General features: G+C 41.2%; 1 protein-coding gene across 4 annotated transcripts; it reads left to right on the top strand.

The window, feature by feature from the left end:
• The first annotated feature begins 268 nt into the window (after window positions 1-268).
• On the top strand, window positions 269-19,730 carry LOC121864632 (organic cation transporter protein-like). 4 transcript variants are annotated; one of them, XM_042363737.1, is made up of 13 exons: window positions 269-729; window positions 5,408-5,531; window positions 10,736-10,853; window positions 11,120-11,300; window positions 12,695-12,798; window positions 12,978-13,132; window positions 13,447-13,615; window positions 14,272-14,419; window positions 14,625-14,890; window positions 16,096-16,175; window positions 16,360-16,544; window positions 17,313-18,746; window positions 18,881-19,730. In XM_042363737.1, exons 1-12 carry the CDS (start codon window positions 583-585, stop codon window positions 17,451-17,453), a joined length of 1,818 nt encoding a protein of 605 aa, XP_042219671.1. In that variant the 5' UTR covers window positions 269-582; the 3' UTR covers window positions 17,454-18,746; window positions 18,881-19,730. The 4 variants fall into 4 exon arrangements, with proteins under 4 accessions (XP_042219671.1, XP_042219670.1, XP_042219672.1 ...); XM_042363736.1 differs by having other exon boundaries at window positions 18,827-19,730; XM_042363738.1 differs by having other exon boundaries at window positions 17,313-18,773.
• Window positions 19,731-19,844: the final 114 nt, after the last annotated feature.

Below are 19,844 nucleotides of genomic sequence, written 5' to 3'. Positions count from 1 at the left end.
ATATATATATATATATATATATATATATATATATATATATATATATATATATATATATGAGCCAACAGCAAGATTTTCGCTGAACATATAATAACCTAATTTAAACAGTCTTGGAGGCAGGCAGAGCAAACTACTTAAAAGCGGCTGAGTTGTTTCTGACCGACACGTGTTGTGTTGTCAGGATGGACCTTCGTTACCCCCCCCCCACCACTACCTCCCCCATTCACCTACACCGACCCCCACTACCACCAGTGCCCAGCAGCTTAAGGGCCATGGAGGCACTGTGTTCGCTGTCCACTGTACCACAGGACCTCGCGGTGAACACAACGTATTTAGTGCCACTCGCTGGTCAGACTCTTGTCCTGCCCGGATCTTTGTTTACCTTGAGAACCTGACAGTACATGCTGGACCTTACACCTCTGTGAACACTCCTAACCAAGGACAGTAATTATTAAACACAGTACACGGTCTCCTGGCTATCTCTAAGGTGTTGGCGGGGAGAACAGCACCACAGACGCTCGACGTGTGTGTGTGTGACGTGGAGATAGAGCGAGTGACAGGTTGCTACCAGCCACAGTTCCCATGAGAACGGAACCCGGGACGATAGAGACAGGAGTTATGGAGGGCAGCAGGAGAGAGTCCGAGGGTGGTGAGACTCCGATTACTCTCCTCCAACCCACCAGCACAGACCCCGAGGAGGACCCAGAGAAATTCAAGCTCTCGTTACTGGTAAGATCACCTGTAATAAAGAAGTTTATTACACACTTGTTTAGCTGTTGTGACTGTGAAACATACACTTTTACACACACACACACACACACACACACACACACACACACACACACACACACACCGTATAACACACAGAGCCCACTTAAGAGAGTATTTACAGAGCCTACATACATGTACACAGAAGACATACAGAGCTTTACACACACAGCAGAAATAGATCATAAGAAGACTCATTCTGTCAATCTACACTATTTATTGACAACGCTGTTTCTCGTGCTCGACCTTGTTTGGTATATAATATGTTGTACCCTAGACACTACATTGTACCCTGGACAATATGTTGCACTCTGGACAATATGTTGCACTCTGGACAATATGTTGCACTCTGGGCAATATGTTGCACTCTGGACAATACAAATAGATATGTGACGTCAAACGGTTTGATCTCCAAGCCACTCCGAGGCTTCGAACCGCGATCGGAATCTAGCTCAAGGTAAGAGGAGGGGGTGGCGAAGAATGAGGAGGAGGAGGAGGAGGAGGAGGAGGAGGAGTAGAATGAAAGAAATAAGGAGAAGGAGGAGGAGGAGAATGAAGGAAATAAGGAGGAGGAGGAGGAAGCGGATGAGAAGGAATGAGTCTCGCCTCCTTGTTCCTGCTGGCAGTGTGAGGTCTAGCTAGCGAGGTGAGATTTAAAAAGAACAGAAAACACCGCCGCGTTGATTCACCTCCCCAAACGTGTCCCAGCTCTTGTGGTGGTTATCTTAAGCAACATGGAGACAGGAGGCGAGAATGTGGTTACAACTTAGTGTGAATTTCTTCCTCATTGTGTATACCGTTCGCTCGTTGACACATATATATTAATGCTTGTTATGAGGATACTTGATGCGTTACCGAACTTATGGGAGTTTAAGAGTGTATTTGTACATATAATTTTAAACCTAAGTACATAAAATCGTTGCATGGATTATGAATGTATTTATGCATGTGATGTATGCTGTATATGGAATGACGTCTGTTGGTCATATATGCTCAGGAAGACCGTAGCCTGAGCGATAAGAATAACAATCATATGTATAAAATTGATATTGATATTTTGTGATAGGTGGGAAATGTGAAGTACCATCACCTGTCACCATTATCTATCCTTGTCACTGGCTTTTGTCGTCAAACTTGGAGGATAAACGTGCGTCATCAGACAAGGATTTGAAAACTCTTGAAACACGTAACAAAGACTAAGTTTAGTTCCTCTCAAGACATGTTTCGAAGACTGAGGCTGTAGCTAACTCAGTCAGAAGAACCCCCCCCCCCCTCACCCTCCTTCCCTTACTCCCTCTCTCTTTTCTTCCCTCATCCTTCCTCCCTCACCCTTCCTCCCTCACCCTTCCTCAGATCTTTCTTATAAACTCACGAAGGAGCCGAGACTGTTGGGAAAGTCGAGAGAATCTTAAAATCATAAAGTTTCCCTCCAACAAGAATGATAGAAAACGGGTAAAGTTTAGTGGACGTTAACCGAGGTAAATAGTTTGCCCCATTTGTTTATCTTCTAGAGTTGGAATTCTGTATAATTAAACCATTAATTAGCCAACGTGTTTAAGGAGCGACTAGGGTAAGTAATTGATTCATTCAGTAGCTAAGTCAGTAAATCAATCATTTAAATAACACGAACCATACCGCTATTTGCATTTCTGAAGAGCCGTACAATGTTTTCCCTTCAAACCTGGGAGGAGCCAAATGCTAGCTGGTACTGCAGAGATTTGACCTATTTTCAGTGTTTCTTCTTATTCCCCCTCATTACTCTACTTAGGCACTACCATTCACCATTTTTCCTATCATTTACACACACAATGTCTCTCCTTCTCAAGCGTCACAAGTTTTTCTAACCAACTATTTATTTTATCACTATTCTTCTTGTTGGATTCATCAAAACATTCCATCGTAACTGTACGGCATCATACACATACAGTACAAATGTGTTCCTCACTCACCCACTGACGAATTTAGATAACAATGTATATAAAGAGAAAATAAATAACAGACTAATGTGTATAACAGTAAATAAATTGACAAAATTCGTGTTAAGAGAGAAATCTAAAAATTAGTTGTTAAATGTACAAACACCCAAATTAACACAAATATGAGAATTACCAACAGATTAAAGTATTTGGTTACATTATTAGCCACATTAAATATAGTTCACACAGATTACGCAGCAACCTGTCGCCAGCTCAGATTGTTGGCCGAGGCGTAGGAGCCAAGGGTGAGGTGTAGGGGAATTTCCACCCACGAGGAGTAAAAATACGACATCCTCCTTAGAGTTATTCCACATACTCTCTGTCTCTGTCTCCCCAGGGCTTAATTGTGTTGTTCTTTCTCCTCGTTTATTGCCTCATTCTTTGTCTCGTTTTTTGCGTTTTCTTTTATGGTTCTTGGAATTGGTCACACGGAGAGAGTGTCTAAGCCCTAAGGCATCAAGGCCCGCGCGTCACACGTGGTTTTAACCTTACTTGTCCTGACCGTCACCTCAGGTCATCTCTTAGGTACAATCTCTCAGGGCTCTATAATAAAGCAAACAACTATTTTTTACCTGTTTACTCCATATTAGACGACGTAAAATAATATTAATAACAAATTATAATAAACTTAATAAACCTTCTCATCAGCATTAAGACACACACAAGGAGATAACATCCTGGCCAGCCTGAAAGATAACAGAGATAACGTAAGGGCAGCTCTCGTCTCCTCCGTTGTTACGCTAGGTCTGGTGGCGAGAGGCGTCAACGCCCGTGTAGCGTCACATGAATGAGAAGAACTCTTACGACGTGGCTGGGTGTTTGCTGAGGATGAGGCGAATGCTGAGTTAATGGCGTGAATCAACTCTATTCATGACCCGTCATTCACTATTGATACAGGAGGAAGGGTTCATGTGGTAGAGGTCAAGGGGTGTACCATAACCTTTGCAGATGATATCAAGGTCAGAGTCACAAGGGATTATATACGTATAGAAAAATATGATAATGATTTTGTATCTTTCCCAGAGAGGATTGGTATTGATACCCTGATAAAAGGTTGAGAGTGGAGGGCCGTGGTTGCCGACCCTCATGCATAAGGATGGTATCTTGTTTAGCATATAAATACATCTCATTAATATTTTATATCTGTATAAGTTAGACAGGAGATGAGATACGACCATTTCTTAAGACACCTGACACCTTGAAAATGTATAAGTATTACACACACACGAGCTATCCCTGAGTATTCCGTAAGACAAAAATATATATATATATATATATATATATATATATATATATATATATATATATATATATATATATATATATATATATATATATATTCTTCCTTATTTTTTTAACCAGAAAACATTATATAAAAATATAGAATAAATATATACAGTATATATCTCTACTCTTGTATATAATATGGCTTTCTGCAGCCACCCGAAGGCTTTGTTGGATAAAGAATGAGTAATTTGTCTTTCCTGGGAATAATAAATGGTTATTGAGGTCTATGACAACACTTTGTATGGCGAGAAGGAATCTATTTATTAATCCTGGGAAAAATATTCAGTGGAGAGTAGCTGCTTGTAGTGGGTCTTGTCTTGTAGTGGGTGTTGTAGTGGGTATTCTCGTGGGTTTTGTAGAGAAGAGAGTGAAGGAACTCAGTGAATAGCCAAGACAGGGCATATGAGACCAGGTAAATTTCTTCACCTTGACGAATAACATCTCCTCCTCCTCCTTATTCTCCTCCTTCTCCTGCTCTTCTTCCTCCTTTTCCTTATCCTCCTCCTCCTCTTCTGCACCTGAGTGGGGGAGATCCTGCGACCATTGAATCGTGACCTTTATTAATCATCCTTGTACCATCATTTGACATGTAATATATATCCCCTTGATCATTTCTACACACACACACACACACACACACACTGTACCCAAAAACAGTCACCTGAATCGTATCACAGTGAATCGTGCGTTCCCCTACAGCAGTGTGTGGGAGTTGAGAGAATGATTCCCTTTTGGTAGGTCTAAGGGTGTCCGTGGTCTCTTTCTCTCTCTCTCTCTCATTTATTCACCTGCACACCATCATTGTGTCTGTCTGTCTGTCTATTTTTCTGTATGTCTGTGTATGTTTTTTCTCTCTAAACGTGTCAGTTAGTGTAATCTGTTTATCTATTTACCGCGCAGCTGCACCCCAGCCGCCTGCGCAGTTGTAGTGGGGTCTATTAGTGGCTCAAGGGGAGAGAACGTAGTAGATTTGGCGACCGACACAATGTTTACTGATCCTTGCTCATAATTATATTAAGTCACGTAGTTACAGGGAAGGATGTGGTGTAGCTGGTGTTAACTAAGCTTATAGATTCTCTTAAACTAACCTAACCACACCTTTCTATACCTCGCTCTGTTCCTCTCCTGTATGGTATTGAGTGGCTTATTTATATCCTGGTGAAGGTGTACAAATGGGACGAGTATTGATGATAATGTTCCCTTGTGTTTACGGTCCGCGGGGGAGGTAGAGAGCGAGGGACCGTGGCGCATTCGACCCTTTTGTTATTTTTTGGGCGTCATATTTTGTTTATCATTATTTATGTTATCATTTGTGTCTAATTTTTATCCTTTTTTTTATGTGGTATTTAATATGTGTGTTTGTTTGTCTCCTGTAGGATTGTGAGGGAGGCTTCGACCAGGTCCTGGAACTGGCTGGGTCGTGGGGCTTATGGCAGAAGAAGGTGTTCGTCATCTCTCATTTAGCCCAGGTGTTCTGTGCCATGCATGCTGTGTCGGCAGGTGAGGCACACACACACACACACACACATCTAACTACTATTTTAATGACCCACAGCTCAGGTAAACATCATTGCAAACAGGTCATTATCTAAACCAAAGAAATATACTTCAATAAACATCGAAATTGGGTCATCATTATATTCCAAGCCATAACTATATATTGACAGACTGAACATAATGTACACAAACACACATCAATATTATCATTAGACTTAGATCCTGTGTAATATTTTCTAATCATGATATTAAAGAAACAGTTTATCTTTGTTGTTGGTTCTATTAAATGGATTCTTTTTTGTATGCAAGTTGGATAAGAATGTGGATACGGATGTGGGTATAGTTACCAGATGAAGTTAATTAGATATGCAGAATATTACAGAAGGGTAAGTTATGAATAATTCTTTAACATAGGATTTTTTTTTATCTCTGTCTGTCTGTTTCTCTGCCTGTCTCTCTGTCTGTATGTCTCCAAGGTTGACTATATCACGACCAGTTAGCAGTAGTTTACGTCACATACTCCTTGGGCACCACACCTGTAGCGATCATTAACCTCACCCGTGTGTTGGCAGGTATAGCCTAGACTCCCTTCACTAAACTGAAAGTGTAAACAGGCAGACGATTCGTAAATAGTTTAAGGCAAGTGTGGGTGGGTGTGGGTGTGTGTGGGTGGGTGTGGGTGTGTGTGGGTGGGTGTGGGTTGGAAAGTGACACATCTGATCAAATTTGTTCTCACGTCCTCAACAACGACTACACACGTCTATGGTTAGTTGACTGTTGGTTAACTAAGTAAAAGCCTGAATCCATTACCAAACAAGAACCAATTTAGCCAATTATAACATTTACTAAGGGAGGGTCGGTTGTTACGTCAGTTTTTTAAATTTTAACCGAGACATGATTTTTTTTTTCAAGGATCTGGCGACGTGTGGGTTGACACGTGTCTCTCATTAAATATATTACGAAACAAACTGAACAAACTCTCGACACAGTTACTCACGACCCATGACAACGCCAAAATAAACACTGAGTATAAATTGCTGGCGGTGTTTGTGGCAAGGGACGGGAGAGTTGTTAAGAGAGAAACAAACAAACAAACATCTTTAAGAACCTCTCACTATGCATTGGTCACTCCTCCCTTTAGGTTAGGTTTGAGGTCATGTAGTAATATAATACACCTGATAGGCTTAATCCGGTCTCTAGCGTCTACGTAAGTCACAGCTATAAATGACCCCAGGGGGACGCTAAGTGTGGGAAGCTTAAGCTCTCTCTCTCTCTCTCTCTCTCTCTCTCTCTCTGCCCTGAGGGAATAGTCAGACTAGGTCACGGGTTAAGGTTTATCATCACTACCAGTACTACCATCACCATCAACACCACCTACTACTACTACTACTACTCAACCACCTCCTCCTGCCACTGATCATCCACACCCATCCTCATCCAACCTCATCCATCAACAATCAGTTCAACGTCACTCGCAGCTTAAAGGGACGATTAGATAAACTCCGTGGAACAGTGAGTAGCGGAGAATGAGTTTACAGGCCGCAGGTGGTGGCACTAACTGGCAGTGTCCCTCCCTCACTCACTCAGGTTAACACAAGACTTCCCGTGATCCATGACACACAGCTGACGATAAATGGATGAACGTATGATCATCGTATTACTCATCTCATTATGTGGGTCCATATCCCGTTGGGGGTAGATCACTGGAACCTAAGATTATTTCATATGTGGTATAATTTATTGTGGTGTTTGATCGATATTTTTGGTTTCTGTGATGCGTTCTATTAGGTTCTAGTTCTATTAGGCTCTAGGTTTATTAGGCTCTAGTTCTATTAGGCTCTAGTTCTATTAGGTTCTAGTTCTATTAGGCTCTAGTTCTATTAGGCTCTAGTTCTATTAGGCTCTAGTTCTATTAGGTTCTAGTTCTATTAGGCTCTAGGTTTATTAGGCTCTAGTTCTATTAGGCTCTAGTTCTATTAGGTTCTAGTTCTATTAGGCTCTAGTTCTATTAGGCTCTAGGTTTATTAGGCTCTAGTTCTATTAGGTTCTAGTTCTATTAGGCTCTAGTTCTATTAGACTCTAGTTCTATTAGGCTCTAGTTCTATTAGGCTCTAGTTCTATTAGGTTTCAGTTCTATTAGGCCCCAGACTAAATAGGCCCAAATCCCAATGGGCCCCAACCCCAGAAGGCCCCAATCCAAGTAGGCCCTAATCGCAATAAACCACAGTCTATCCTCACTAAACCCAGGATGTGAGAATTCGGGTTCGGAAAGAAGGGTTTTCGGATCTGAATCCGATTTCGGGTCTGATCCCCTGACCTCAGTTGTGACCCAAACTTTCAACTGCCTCGCCTCGTTGGGCTCTTTGGTCGTGCGTGTGCAAATCCCTCAATCGGAACTTTTCTATCAGTGCAATTTCCGGATTCCTGAACTCTGGAACACACAAATAAACACACAAACAAAAACACACACACACACACACACACACACACACGCACACGCACACACACCCACACTAACGCTAACTCTCGCCTCACACACCTAACAAAATAGCTCCCCAGTATCCTTCTATTCTGTAAATACTAAGGTAAAATTCCTTCTTTTATGCCTCGACTCCCTTCAAACTACGATTTAAACCCCCATTCGATACGATTGTCAACACTCTTCTGTCGAACTATTGAATTGAATTGAATTGAAACAGTTTATTTAGCCAGAAAAACACAGATACAGAGTGGATAATAATAACAATATTAACGTGGCTGAGCCAGTTGAGAACCTGAGCTCTCTCTGAGGCACCTGATATATACTATACATTTATCTCAAGGAAGTATTATGTAACATTTAGTATCATCTGGAATAGTACAATAGCATGGTAGTAATAAGAACATCTCATAGTGTTACCTCGGTTATCACTTCAATATTTATAAATTTTATTTGTTTATTATTATATATATATATATATATATATATATATATATATATATATATATATATATATATATATATATATATATATATATACATAAATTACAGTGGAATTGAAAAACACAAGTATAATGGGGGAGCAGCACAACCTGGGTTGTACAGTAATAAGGTTGAACAAGAGGACAGAGCTGTCAGGATTATGTCTAGTTGGCAAATATGTTTATTGCAATGGTAATTACTTATCTATTTACATGAAAATTTCCGATAAAACGGTTTTGATGGTACAATAAAAACAGGTACTGTAAATATAGTAGGTATTACAAGAAATATTAATACTTAAACAATAGATATTTTTTTTAAGAGATGATTTAAAGGAAGGGGGCATAGTCTTTGCTCGGATGGGTGGGGGTAAGTTGTTCCACACCTTCACACCGTGATATTTTATGGAGGTCTGGGACTGAGAGGAGCGCATGGGGGGTGGTCTTAGTAGCTCTGGGTGCCCTAAGTTGTATCTCTGGTTATTACGGAACTGGAAATAATGATTGTCAAGCAACTGATTGATAGATTTGTAAACAAAGAGGGCACAGCAGTAGGTGTTAATATCTTCGAATTTTAAAATTGTCTATATAGCAAATTTCTCGTTTGTGTGATCCTTTTTTTTCAAGTAGGTACAACTCTCTTTTGTGCAGTAACCAGAGATTGTGTTTTTGAAGAGCTCTATCCTCTATAGTGTGATGTTTGTTTATATTCCATGATCACTTATATTCGCAGGGTTGATGAGTGGTGAGGAGCTTGTGTTCAGTAGTAGTAATATCATCACTGTTATTCCATTTCAATATAAATCTCACCAGGACTTTTTCGTCTGCAGCGCCACCACCACCACTAACACCGTCACCACCGTCACCACCACCACCGTCACCACCACCACCGTCACCGTCACCACCGTCACCACCACCAACTTTATACTCTTTACTATGCTTTCATGTTCACTCAAGACCCAGGGGCACCTCTGTGTGTGTGTGTGTGTGTGTGTGTGTGGCGTAACGCACATTCGGGTACAGAGGCGTAAAAATATTGACTGTGTTTAGTAAATATTGTGTATTGTGATGATCTTAATGCGTTTAGGTCTGTGTGTACTGAGTTTGATGTTGACGAAGTTAATATAGGAATAAGGATTAGGTATTTAAAGTGCTTGTATACTGCTAATGCTCTCTCTCTCTCTCTCTCTCTCTCTCTCTCTCTCTCTCTCTCATGCAATACAAAACACATAAGAATTGACTCTAAATTGTTTTGGTAATTTCGTGTTTCAACTCCCAAGTGTTCATTACCTTCACCTGCCCTTACATATTCTGAGCATGGTCTAATCAGTCTAATGCATCCCTGATCAGACTAATGGAGGTTTTTCGTATGAGGTGGATTTTTCTTCTCTTCAAAGACGATTTAACGCAATTGGTGGTCAGTCTTAAGCCTTTTTTATCGTGGATTCAGAACAAAGTCTGACTAAAAATTATTGAACGCTTCTTGTTGACAGCACTCATCAACAGGATTACACTATATAATGTAGAACTGAATGAATAACACTGAAAAATTTCACTCATTTCACTACTATCTCTTAAAAGCACCGTTTTCTTTGATACATTATGCCACTACGCAAGTGCAGTATGTTAAATTTTCCCCATAAATATTGATGAAAGATCGTATCACACTGGCTGACTTTCGTTAATTTACAAATATAACATCCAAAATGGCGTCATGTTTACGTTGAGTCAATATTTTATTGCTAAATCGTGAAAATAATGTTCAGTATTACGACAAAATACGTTCACTTAGCTACAGGAAGGAGACAAAGTAAACGCATGGAACCTTTGTCAATTTAATCTATGGTACTTGTGGCTCTGGTGGCTGAGTGGCAATAACACTCGACTTGTAGTTCAAGAGGCCACTTTTTCGAAGTTTCTTTGAGTGGAAAGTTTTGGTGTTAACGCCTATTGTGAGTTTTTGTTGAAGGGGCGACCATAGCCAGGGAGGTTAATGCTCTCTCTTTCCCTCTCTCTCCCTAATTTACACACACACACATTCTTGGGGTTCACTTAGCGTGGCTTGGACAGTGTAGTCTAGGAATAACTTGTTGGGTGGGAGGGAGGAGCGTCTCAACACCTTCTTGCTGAGGAGGGTACTGGTGGTGGTGGGTTACCGGTACTGGTGATTGTAACAGGTAACAACAGATATTACCAGGTAAAAAAAAAAGTAACATAACAACAGGTGTTCCCTCCTTCTCACCCAGTGTTCCTGAGCTTCACACCTGACCACTGGTGTAATGTACCCGGCCTCAACGACACGGTACAGGAGATGGTCGACCCTCCCTTACACCCTCACCACCTCAAGAACTTCTCCATCCCTTGGTGAGTGTGTCCAGTCATCCAGTCAACTGTTGGTGAGTGTGTGAGTGGTGCCAAATGCCACTCGTGTGTACAGTCACCATTAATTATACAGTCAGTGTGGTGTTCTAGTCTATAATAAATATTTAATTTGAAGATAATTCATCTATTTATGAAAAATCACCAAACTGAAACGAATAAGTTATAATATAACTTAGGCAATAAAATGTTGAACTAAGAACCTGTTAAGCTATTATTATCTTCCCTCTCGCCTTCACCGCCTCCTTCAGGACAAGTAAGAATGGGTACGCCAAGTGTGAGTACTACAACCACAACTACACGACCCTCCTGCCCCAGCTGGTGACCGAGGAGGGTCCAGGGCTCCACCACCTGCCCATCAACGCCTCCACCACCACCTGCGACAGCTGGGTCTTTGATGAGTCATTGTTCCAGTCTACCTTAGTATCTGAGGTGTGTGTGTGTTACAGACTTGACTCTTTGTTTTGTGTGTGTTAGAGGTAAAAGTATACGAGTCTGTGTGTGCGTCAGACCTTAGCGTGTACAATCAAAGACAAAGTCGTGTCGCGGTTTTGTCCGAAGATAAAACATAACTCGTGAAACATTATGAGAGCCCCCTACCACAAGGCAGAGCGGACCAAAAGTTTAGCCCTTCGGCATATGTTTTCACCAAATTTCACGACACGACTTTTGTCTTTCATTGTACTACATGTGTGTTTCAGAGTTGAGTGTGTGAATTTATTTTAAATTTTCCACATACATCTGCTAGTTTATTGTGCACCCCGTATTCATCCTGTGAGTGGTAGCGCAAAGGGGTTACAGAGATGTGCGTAATAGACTACAGTGGTCAGGAAGGATATTATGACGTTGAATATTACAAAGTGTTTCCAATACTGTACATTGTTTGGTTAGTTCTGAACAAAGAGTTTAATATATTCACAATAGTTTGAGTACCCCAGTGGAGCAATATGGCTGGCCGCACACATTGCTACTCACATCTGCTTGAGAGGTATTCCAGCACATTGTATGTATACTTCTATACATAATTGACTGAGCTACTAAACGCAAACAAAAAAATGGATGTAATCTTAATATGTCAGCTATCTTGCCATCAGCGATAAAGTGTTGTGTCATTTCACACATAGTGTACTTGGACATGGCCATATGTCTGGCCACACACTTTACATTAATTTTGTTCACATCTGCCTGAGGGATATACTGCCAAAGGAACTCATATCCTAACCCTAGTCTAGCGGTAACAACATCTTGTAATCTAGTGATCTTGTTACTTGCTCCATATACGTTTCACTTGATACATCTCATCATGGTAAACTATGGATTGACTGGTGCCTGTTTGAACTTGTCTGCTTGCGTCAAATTCATCAATAAGTTCTTTCTTGATTCTATTCAATGGTGTCTTTGTTAGACGCGAGTTTAGTTAAGGCGTCAACTCTGTCGTGTTCACTGAGGCCTATGTGAGAGGGGATCCACAACAGTTTGACCTTGACACCCCGGTCAACAAGGTACGCATATTTGTGTCTGGCTTAAGAGACAAGTCGAGGGTGTCAAGGGCAAGTCGTGAGGACAGAGAATCAGTGATGATGAGACTGCCAGTGGCAGTGGTTTCAACAAATTTAACGTCTGTGAGGATGGTAACTGATTCAGTTTGTAGAGTGGATGCCCAGTTGTTAATTTTAACTATATTCTCAATTATATTACCGTCAGGTTGAGTCACAACGATAGTACTTCCAGCCCTCCCACAGGCGGTGTTAAGAGATCCATCATTATGTGTGTGCGTGTGTGTCCCTACAAGGGTCACGTCACTAAGGTGTGTTGATGGTCCACAGTTCTCCCTGGTGTGTGGCCGCCGCTGGATGATGGCCACAGTACAGGCGTCCTACATGAGTGGCCTCCTCCTAGGTTCCCTCGTCATGGGCCAACTCTCTGACAGGTGAGACACACACACACACACACACACACACACACACACACACACACACATCACCATCAGAAATGTTTAATATCCAGGCAAGGTTAATAAATAAACTGCATATACTTAGCTGGTGCCTGATAGAATCTTGCTTTTGTTATCAGACAGATGTGTTTTATCAAGGCGTCATTCTTCATCAGGTTCGGGAGGCGGAAGATGTCGGTGATGTGCGGGATGGCGGTGGTCGTGATAGGGATAGTGGCCAGCTTCGTCAACACCTACATGCAGTTCCTCGCCCTTAGGTTCATCATTGCTTTCCTCTGTTCTGGTCTCATGGTCATCAACTTTGTCCTGGGTAAATATGTGAGGAAGTACTCACCACACCCCCTCAACCCTCACTACACACTCCTCAACCCTCACCACACACTCCTCAACCCTCACTACACACTCCTCAACCCTCACCACACACTCCTCAACCCTCACTACACACTCCTCAACCCTCACCACACACTCCTTAACCCTCACCACTCACCCTCAACCCTCACTACACACTCCTCAACCCTCACCACACACTCCTTAACCCTCACCACTCGCCCTCAACCCTCACTACACACTCCTCAACCCTCACCATACACTCTCACCATAGCCTCTTCTTCCCTCCCTTAACAGTGATGGAGGTGGTAAAGCCCAAGGCACGAACATTAACCGGCATGATGTACGCTCTCTTCTTCGGCCTGGGCATCACCATCCTGCCTGGGTTCGCTTACTTCATCAGGGACTGGCGATACCTTGAACTGGCTATTGGCTTGTTTTCCTCCTCCCTCATCGCTTATTACTGGTGAGTCCAGGCACAGTTTATTGAGTCCAGGCACAGTTTATTGAGTCCAGGCACAGTTTATTGAGTCCAGGCACAGTTTATTGAGTCCAGGCAGTTTATTGAGTCCAGGCACAGTTTATTGAGTCCAGGCACAGTTTATTGAGTCCAGGCACAGTTTATTGAGTCCAGGCACAGTTTATTGAGTCCAGGCAGTTTATTGAGTCCAGGCAATTTGAGTCCAGGCAGTTTATTGGGCCAGAGTAATAGAGTTAGATGAACCGGTTTATTTAGCCGGAGTAATACAAATCTAATGGAGACTAGAACTAATGGGTCTTATTTCTAATAGGCTGAAGATCTATGCATCCCTGATCTAATGGGTTTTAGATATAATGAGTTAAAGTCCTAATGGGCCCCAGATCAAATGGATGTAAGTCCTAATGGGCCCCAGATTTAATGGATTTAAGTCCTAATGGGCCCCAGATCAAATTGATTTAAGTACTAATGGGCCCCAGATCAAATGGATTTAAGTCCTGATGGGCCCCAGATTTAATGGGCCACAGTTCTAATTGACCTCAGACATAATACATAAACACCAATACAGGTACAGTGTTAGGTTACGTGAGGTACAGGTACAGGTATAGGTTACACAAGGTACAGGTACAGTAATTATCTCGTAGGATACTGCCGGAGTCCCCGAGGTGGCTGGCTTCCCAAGGTCGCGTGCAGGACGCCCTAGTGATCCTGAAGGACATCGCGCGGACAAACAAGAAGAAGTTGCCATCTGACCAACAAATCCTCAGGCTCATCTCCCGAGTCCATGATAAGGTAATGTAATCCATCTAGATATCTATATCTATCTATCTATCTATCTATCTATCTATCTATCTATCTATCTATCTATCTATCTATCTATCTATCTATCTATCTCAGCTGTACTAAACAATACCACCGTCAGTCTCTCTCTCTCTCTCTCTCTCTCTCTCTCTCTCTCTCTCTCTCTCTCTCTCAACGGCCTCCTCTCCTCCTCCAGGAAGTAGAATCATCAACAGAGACACAGCCAACCAAGTGGTACTCAGGAATTGTCAACACAGTGTGCGCGCAGATGACACTCGTTCGAACCCCAGTGATCCGTCGGAGGTGTTTGATCTCGTTTTTCCTGTGGTTCGTGGCTGCCAGTGTATACTACGGCCTTATCTTCTCCGGCACTAACATCAAGGCTGACCCATTCCTCATGATCTTCATCTCAGGACTGGTCGAGTTTCCCTCAGCCATTGTGTTCATCTCTGTTTTAGACAAGTAAGTTGGTTTAGTTTCTTCGTGATATAATTGGGTGTAGGTCTAATGCCCCCCCCCCCCTCATTCCTATCCTCCTACTCTTAGTGTCAATAGGCTCTAGTTGTAGTGGGTACCCAAAAAAAGATCTAATTTAGTTCATCTATTAGAATTGTGGCCCCATTAGGATTGACACCTATTAGAACTGGAGATCTATTATGACTGGGGGGGTCCATTATGGTTGACCTGTCATTATTAACTGATCATCTTCTGTGGGAATTATTCAGTTGGCCTTTGTTATCCGGTACAAGTCTTCCTGTGTTTTTGTTCTTATCTGGAAATTACCTGAGTCCTATTAAAGTTTCAGGGGTCAAAGTTTACCCAAATCACCAGTTAGACAGCAGGAGTAATTATTAGGAAAGTCTATTATACCTTAAAAATATCTACCAGACCTTACGTAGCTTTCTTCATATTATTTGTGGTAAGAATTTAAGATAAATTTAATAAGCTATGGTAAATATGCTGCTTTACTCAATATACTGGGTGATAATGTTCGCTGTATTGTAGTGATCTAGTGACTACAGAATACCATACGACTGAAAGGCAGACTGAGTACCATATACTGTCTGCTGTATCCTGGTGTCCTACTGTACTGGGTAGCTGACGGCACTCTTGTATCTAATCAATACATGCTGATAGTTTTATATTAACACGGTATAAAAATTACAGTTGATTTATAACTGTAGTGTATGCAAACTGGGACAAGGTGGCCGAGAGTCCTGCCGCAAATGTAAACAACAACAAAACGTTTGGAAGTTGTGAGTTTCGGAACCTTTAGTTTATTTCTCAGTACATAAAATTACTTTAAGTTAAAAAATTAATCAAAACATAACTAGTACATCTACATTAAAGTCTACACACTAAAATAAATTTCAACCTCAATATTAAAAATTATGTTTATGAAATTCGAACAGTTTCTTACCCTGATACACGTATTTATTCACGTTAGAGTATACGACTCGCCGCTATCACTAATCAACTGGGCTGGCCAAGACAGATGTTGTACTTGCCTTTACAGATTTCTCCTGGCCTCAGGCTTGTGGGCGTTTCATTTCGACCCCGGCAAACCCTGTCCATATACACACACACTAATGGGATACGTGGTAATGGGTTACATATAGTAATGGAATCTATATGTGCCCACAATATTATGAGAACGTCTTCTGCAGGTTCGGTCGACGCCCGACTATGTGTGGCTTGTTCGTGGCGTGTGGGGCCTGCCTCCTCGCTATCCTTGCTGTGCCTGAGGGTAAGTAGAGAGAGAGAGAGAGAGCAAAAATCTCAATATATGTAATTGGAAATAATGGAAAATAAAATAAATAAGAGACAGAGATAAAAAAAACAGACAAAAATAATAAACAAAACAAAAAATAACACTTTTTTATACATTTTTCTCTCCCCCTCCACCTCATCTTTACCTCATCTCCACAAAGACCAAATCTACGTCAACTTCTTCTTAGTCAACCTGGGCAAGTTCTTCACCACAGCAGTGTTTCAGCAGCAGTTCCTCTACACGGGAGAACTAATGCCTACTAATATACGTAACATAGCCGTGGGGACCAGCTCTATGATAGCTCGGATAGGCTGCGTTATAACTCCTTATATCATAACACTTTTGGTAAGTTGATGTTTTTTTATCTTGTGTTTGTCGAAGTTTTTATGTCCTGTTGTGTTTGTTGATGTTTTTTCATGTTTTATGTCCTGTTGTGTTTGTTGATGTTTTTTCGTGTTTTATGTCATGTTGTGTTTGTTGATGTTTTTTCATGTTTTATGTCCTGTTGTGTTTGTTGATGTTTTTTCGTGTTTTATGTCCTGTTGTGTTTGTTGATGTTTTTTCGTGTTTTATGTCCTGTTGTGTTTGTTGATGTTTTTTCGTGTTTTATGTCATGTTGTGTTTGTTGATGTTTTTTCATGTTTTATGTCCTGTTGTGTTTGTTGATGTTTTTTTTTTTTGGTGTCCTGTTGTGTTTGTTGGTGTTTTGTCTTGTGTTCGTTGATGCCTCTGAAATTATCACCTTTTATATGATATAATTATTAAGTTGTATTTATAAGTAAAGTAAATGAGTATACTAAAGTAAAGTAACTAGATGCAAAAGTAGGTTAACCACATATATAAGTAGACTAACCACATGTATAAGTATTTTAAACACATTTATATGTAAAGTAACCACATTTATAAGTAGATTAACCATATTTATAAGTAGATTAACCACATTTAAGTAGATTAACCATATTTATAAGTAGATTAACCACATTTAAGTAGATTAACCATATTCATTAGTAGATTAACCACATTTAAGTAGATTAACCATATTTATAAGTAGATTAACCACATTTATAAGTAGAATAAAGTAACCAGACTGGTGTGTGTGTGTGACCTCCTCAGGGTGATGTGCATTACGCTCTCCCATCAACACTCTTCGGTATCCTGTCAATGGCGGCTGGTCTTCTAACTCTCCTGCTGCCGGAGACCAACAACACCCTTCTGCCAGAGACCGTAGCTGAGGTGGAGGCCATGCCCAAGTAGATTATGGTCTCCTAGCCAAGGGCGAACGATACTGTGGCCAAGAGAATGGAAGGAGGTTGTGGCCAAGAGAATGGAAGGAGATTGTGGCCAAGAGAATGGAAGGATATTGTGGCCAAGAGAATGGAAGGAGATTGTGGCCAAGAGAATGGAAGGAGGTTGTGGCCAAGAGGATGGAAGGAGATTGTGGCCAAGAGAATGGAAGGAGATTGTGGCCAAGAGAATGGAAGGAGATTGTGGCCAAGAGAATGGAAGGAGGTTGTGGCCAAGAGAATGGAAGGAGATTGTGGCCAAGAGAATGGAAGGAGGTTGTGGCCAAGAGGATGGAAGGAGATTGTGGCCAAGAGAATGGAAGGAGATTGTGGCCAAGAGAATGGAAGGAGGTTGTGGCCAAGAGAATGGAAGGAGATTGTGGCCAAGAGGATGGATAAAGGTTGTGGTCAAGGGTATTGAAGGTGGATGTGCCCAAGGGAATGAAGGTTGTAGGTAAGAGAAGGAAGAAGAATGTGGCCAGGAAAATAAAGAACTGAAATTATGGTACAGACCAAAAATATGGTACAGACCTAAAATTATGGTGCTAGACTATATCATTTCGCCATAAATTCACACAAAAATAATTATCTCCACTAGATTAACATCAAGTCAACTACAACTATAAAACAATTTCTTATTCTTTCACCAACAAGATAATATACACTTACCTTTACCTAAGAACATAATTAAAGGTGTGTTAATTACATAGGTAAGTACACTTGGTTGCCTAAAGTCAACAGGTGTTTTGTAAATAGTAGTGGGGTCATTCTCACCTCTTTTGCTATAATTAGTAAGAAAAAAGAATTTATAACTGGGAACTATATCATACGGGAGCAATGTGGCATAATTAAGGAATTGAGTGCTTTAATTATTTATGTATAACGATTGATTGGAGTTGATTGGTGTGTGTGTGTGTGTGTGTGTGTGTGTGTGTGTGTGTGTGTGTGTGTGTGTGTGTGTGTGTGTGTGTGTGTGTGTGTGTGTGTGTGTGTGTGTGTGTGTGTGTGTGTGTGTGTGTGCGTGCGTGCGTGGTAATAATTCATGTTAGAAACTTTGTCCACTGAGATGATATAGGAAGGTAAAACGAGTTGCTATATATTTCTAAAGTTAAAAAGAAGAAGAAAAGGTATTATAGTTTATAGGATTCGTTTCTCTTAACGTGATGAAGTAATATTATGCTTGAGTTATTGTTTGTGAGTCTTTGGTAAGGTCCTCCTCCAGTGAGTCTTTGGTAAGGTCCTCCTCCAGTGAGTCTTTGGTAAGGTCCTCCTCCAGTGAGTCTTTGGTAAAGTCCTCCTCCAGTGAGTCTTTAAGGTCCTCCACTCCTCCAGTGAGTCTTTAAGGTCCTCCTCCAGTGAGTCTTTGGTAAGGTCCTCCTCCAGTGAGTCTTTGGTAAGATCCTCCTCCAGTGAGTCTTTGGTAAGGTCCTCCTCCAGTGAGTCTTTGGTAAAGTCCTCCTCCAGTGAATCTTTGGTAAGGTCCTCCTCCAGTGAGTCTTTGGTAAGGTCCTCCTCCAGTGAGTCTTTGGTAAGGTCCTCCTCGAGTGAGTCTTTGGTAAGGTCCTCCTCGAGTGAGTCTTTGGTAAGGTCCTCCTCCAGTGAGTCTTTGGTAAGGTCCTCCTCCAGTGAGTCATATACCTTATGTTAGGAAGGCCAAGATTGAAGGTTGAGGTGGATACTAAAGAGCTAAGACCCTTCTTAAACGTGAGTCAGCCGATGAGTCACGTGAGTCAGCTATGGTGTCACGGGTGTTAGCTGTAACATGATTCACGTGACTCATCTTATAGCTGACTCACGTGACTCATCTTATAGCTGACTCACGTGACTCATAGCTAACTCACGTAACTCACCTTATAGCTGACTCACGTGACTCATCTTATAGCTGACTCACGTGACTAATCTTATAGCTGACTCACGTGACTCACCTTATAGCTGACTCACGTGACTCATCTTATAGCTGACTCACGTGACTCATAGCTAACTCACGTAACTCACCTTATAGCTGACTCACGTGACTCATCTCAAGGTGTGACGTGGATGTGAATAACTCGCTTTGTATACATCTAAATTATTATTTAATTTTCCGTTAAAACTATTTATCATAAGTTTACACCGTTCACTGCATACTGCACTGTACACTGTAAAATTGTCGCCCTGTGCATATTGCGCATTTTATTCATTAAAATTTATAACAATTCCACGCTTTGTAATTTATAAAAAAGTCCAATAAAGAATATATTATTTACAATGAATGTTTTTTTTATCGTTCGTCAATTTAAACTAATTATATAAAAAACGCCAAATGGTATTGAAGTGTCGAGTGTTCAAGTAATTTTGTTCTCATTTGTACAAAGGTTCAAGA

Source organism: Homarus americanus, unplaced genomic scaffold (genome assembly GCF_018991925.1).
Source record: "Homarus americanus isolate GMGI-L3 unplaced genomic scaffold, GMGI_Hamer_2.0 scaffold57965, whole genome shotgun sequence".
Lineage (NCBI taxonomy): Eukaryota > Metazoa > Arthropoda > Malacostraca > Decapoda > Nephropidae > Homarus > Homarus americanus.
This window is presented reverse-complemented; position numbering and strand designations above follow the sequence as displayed.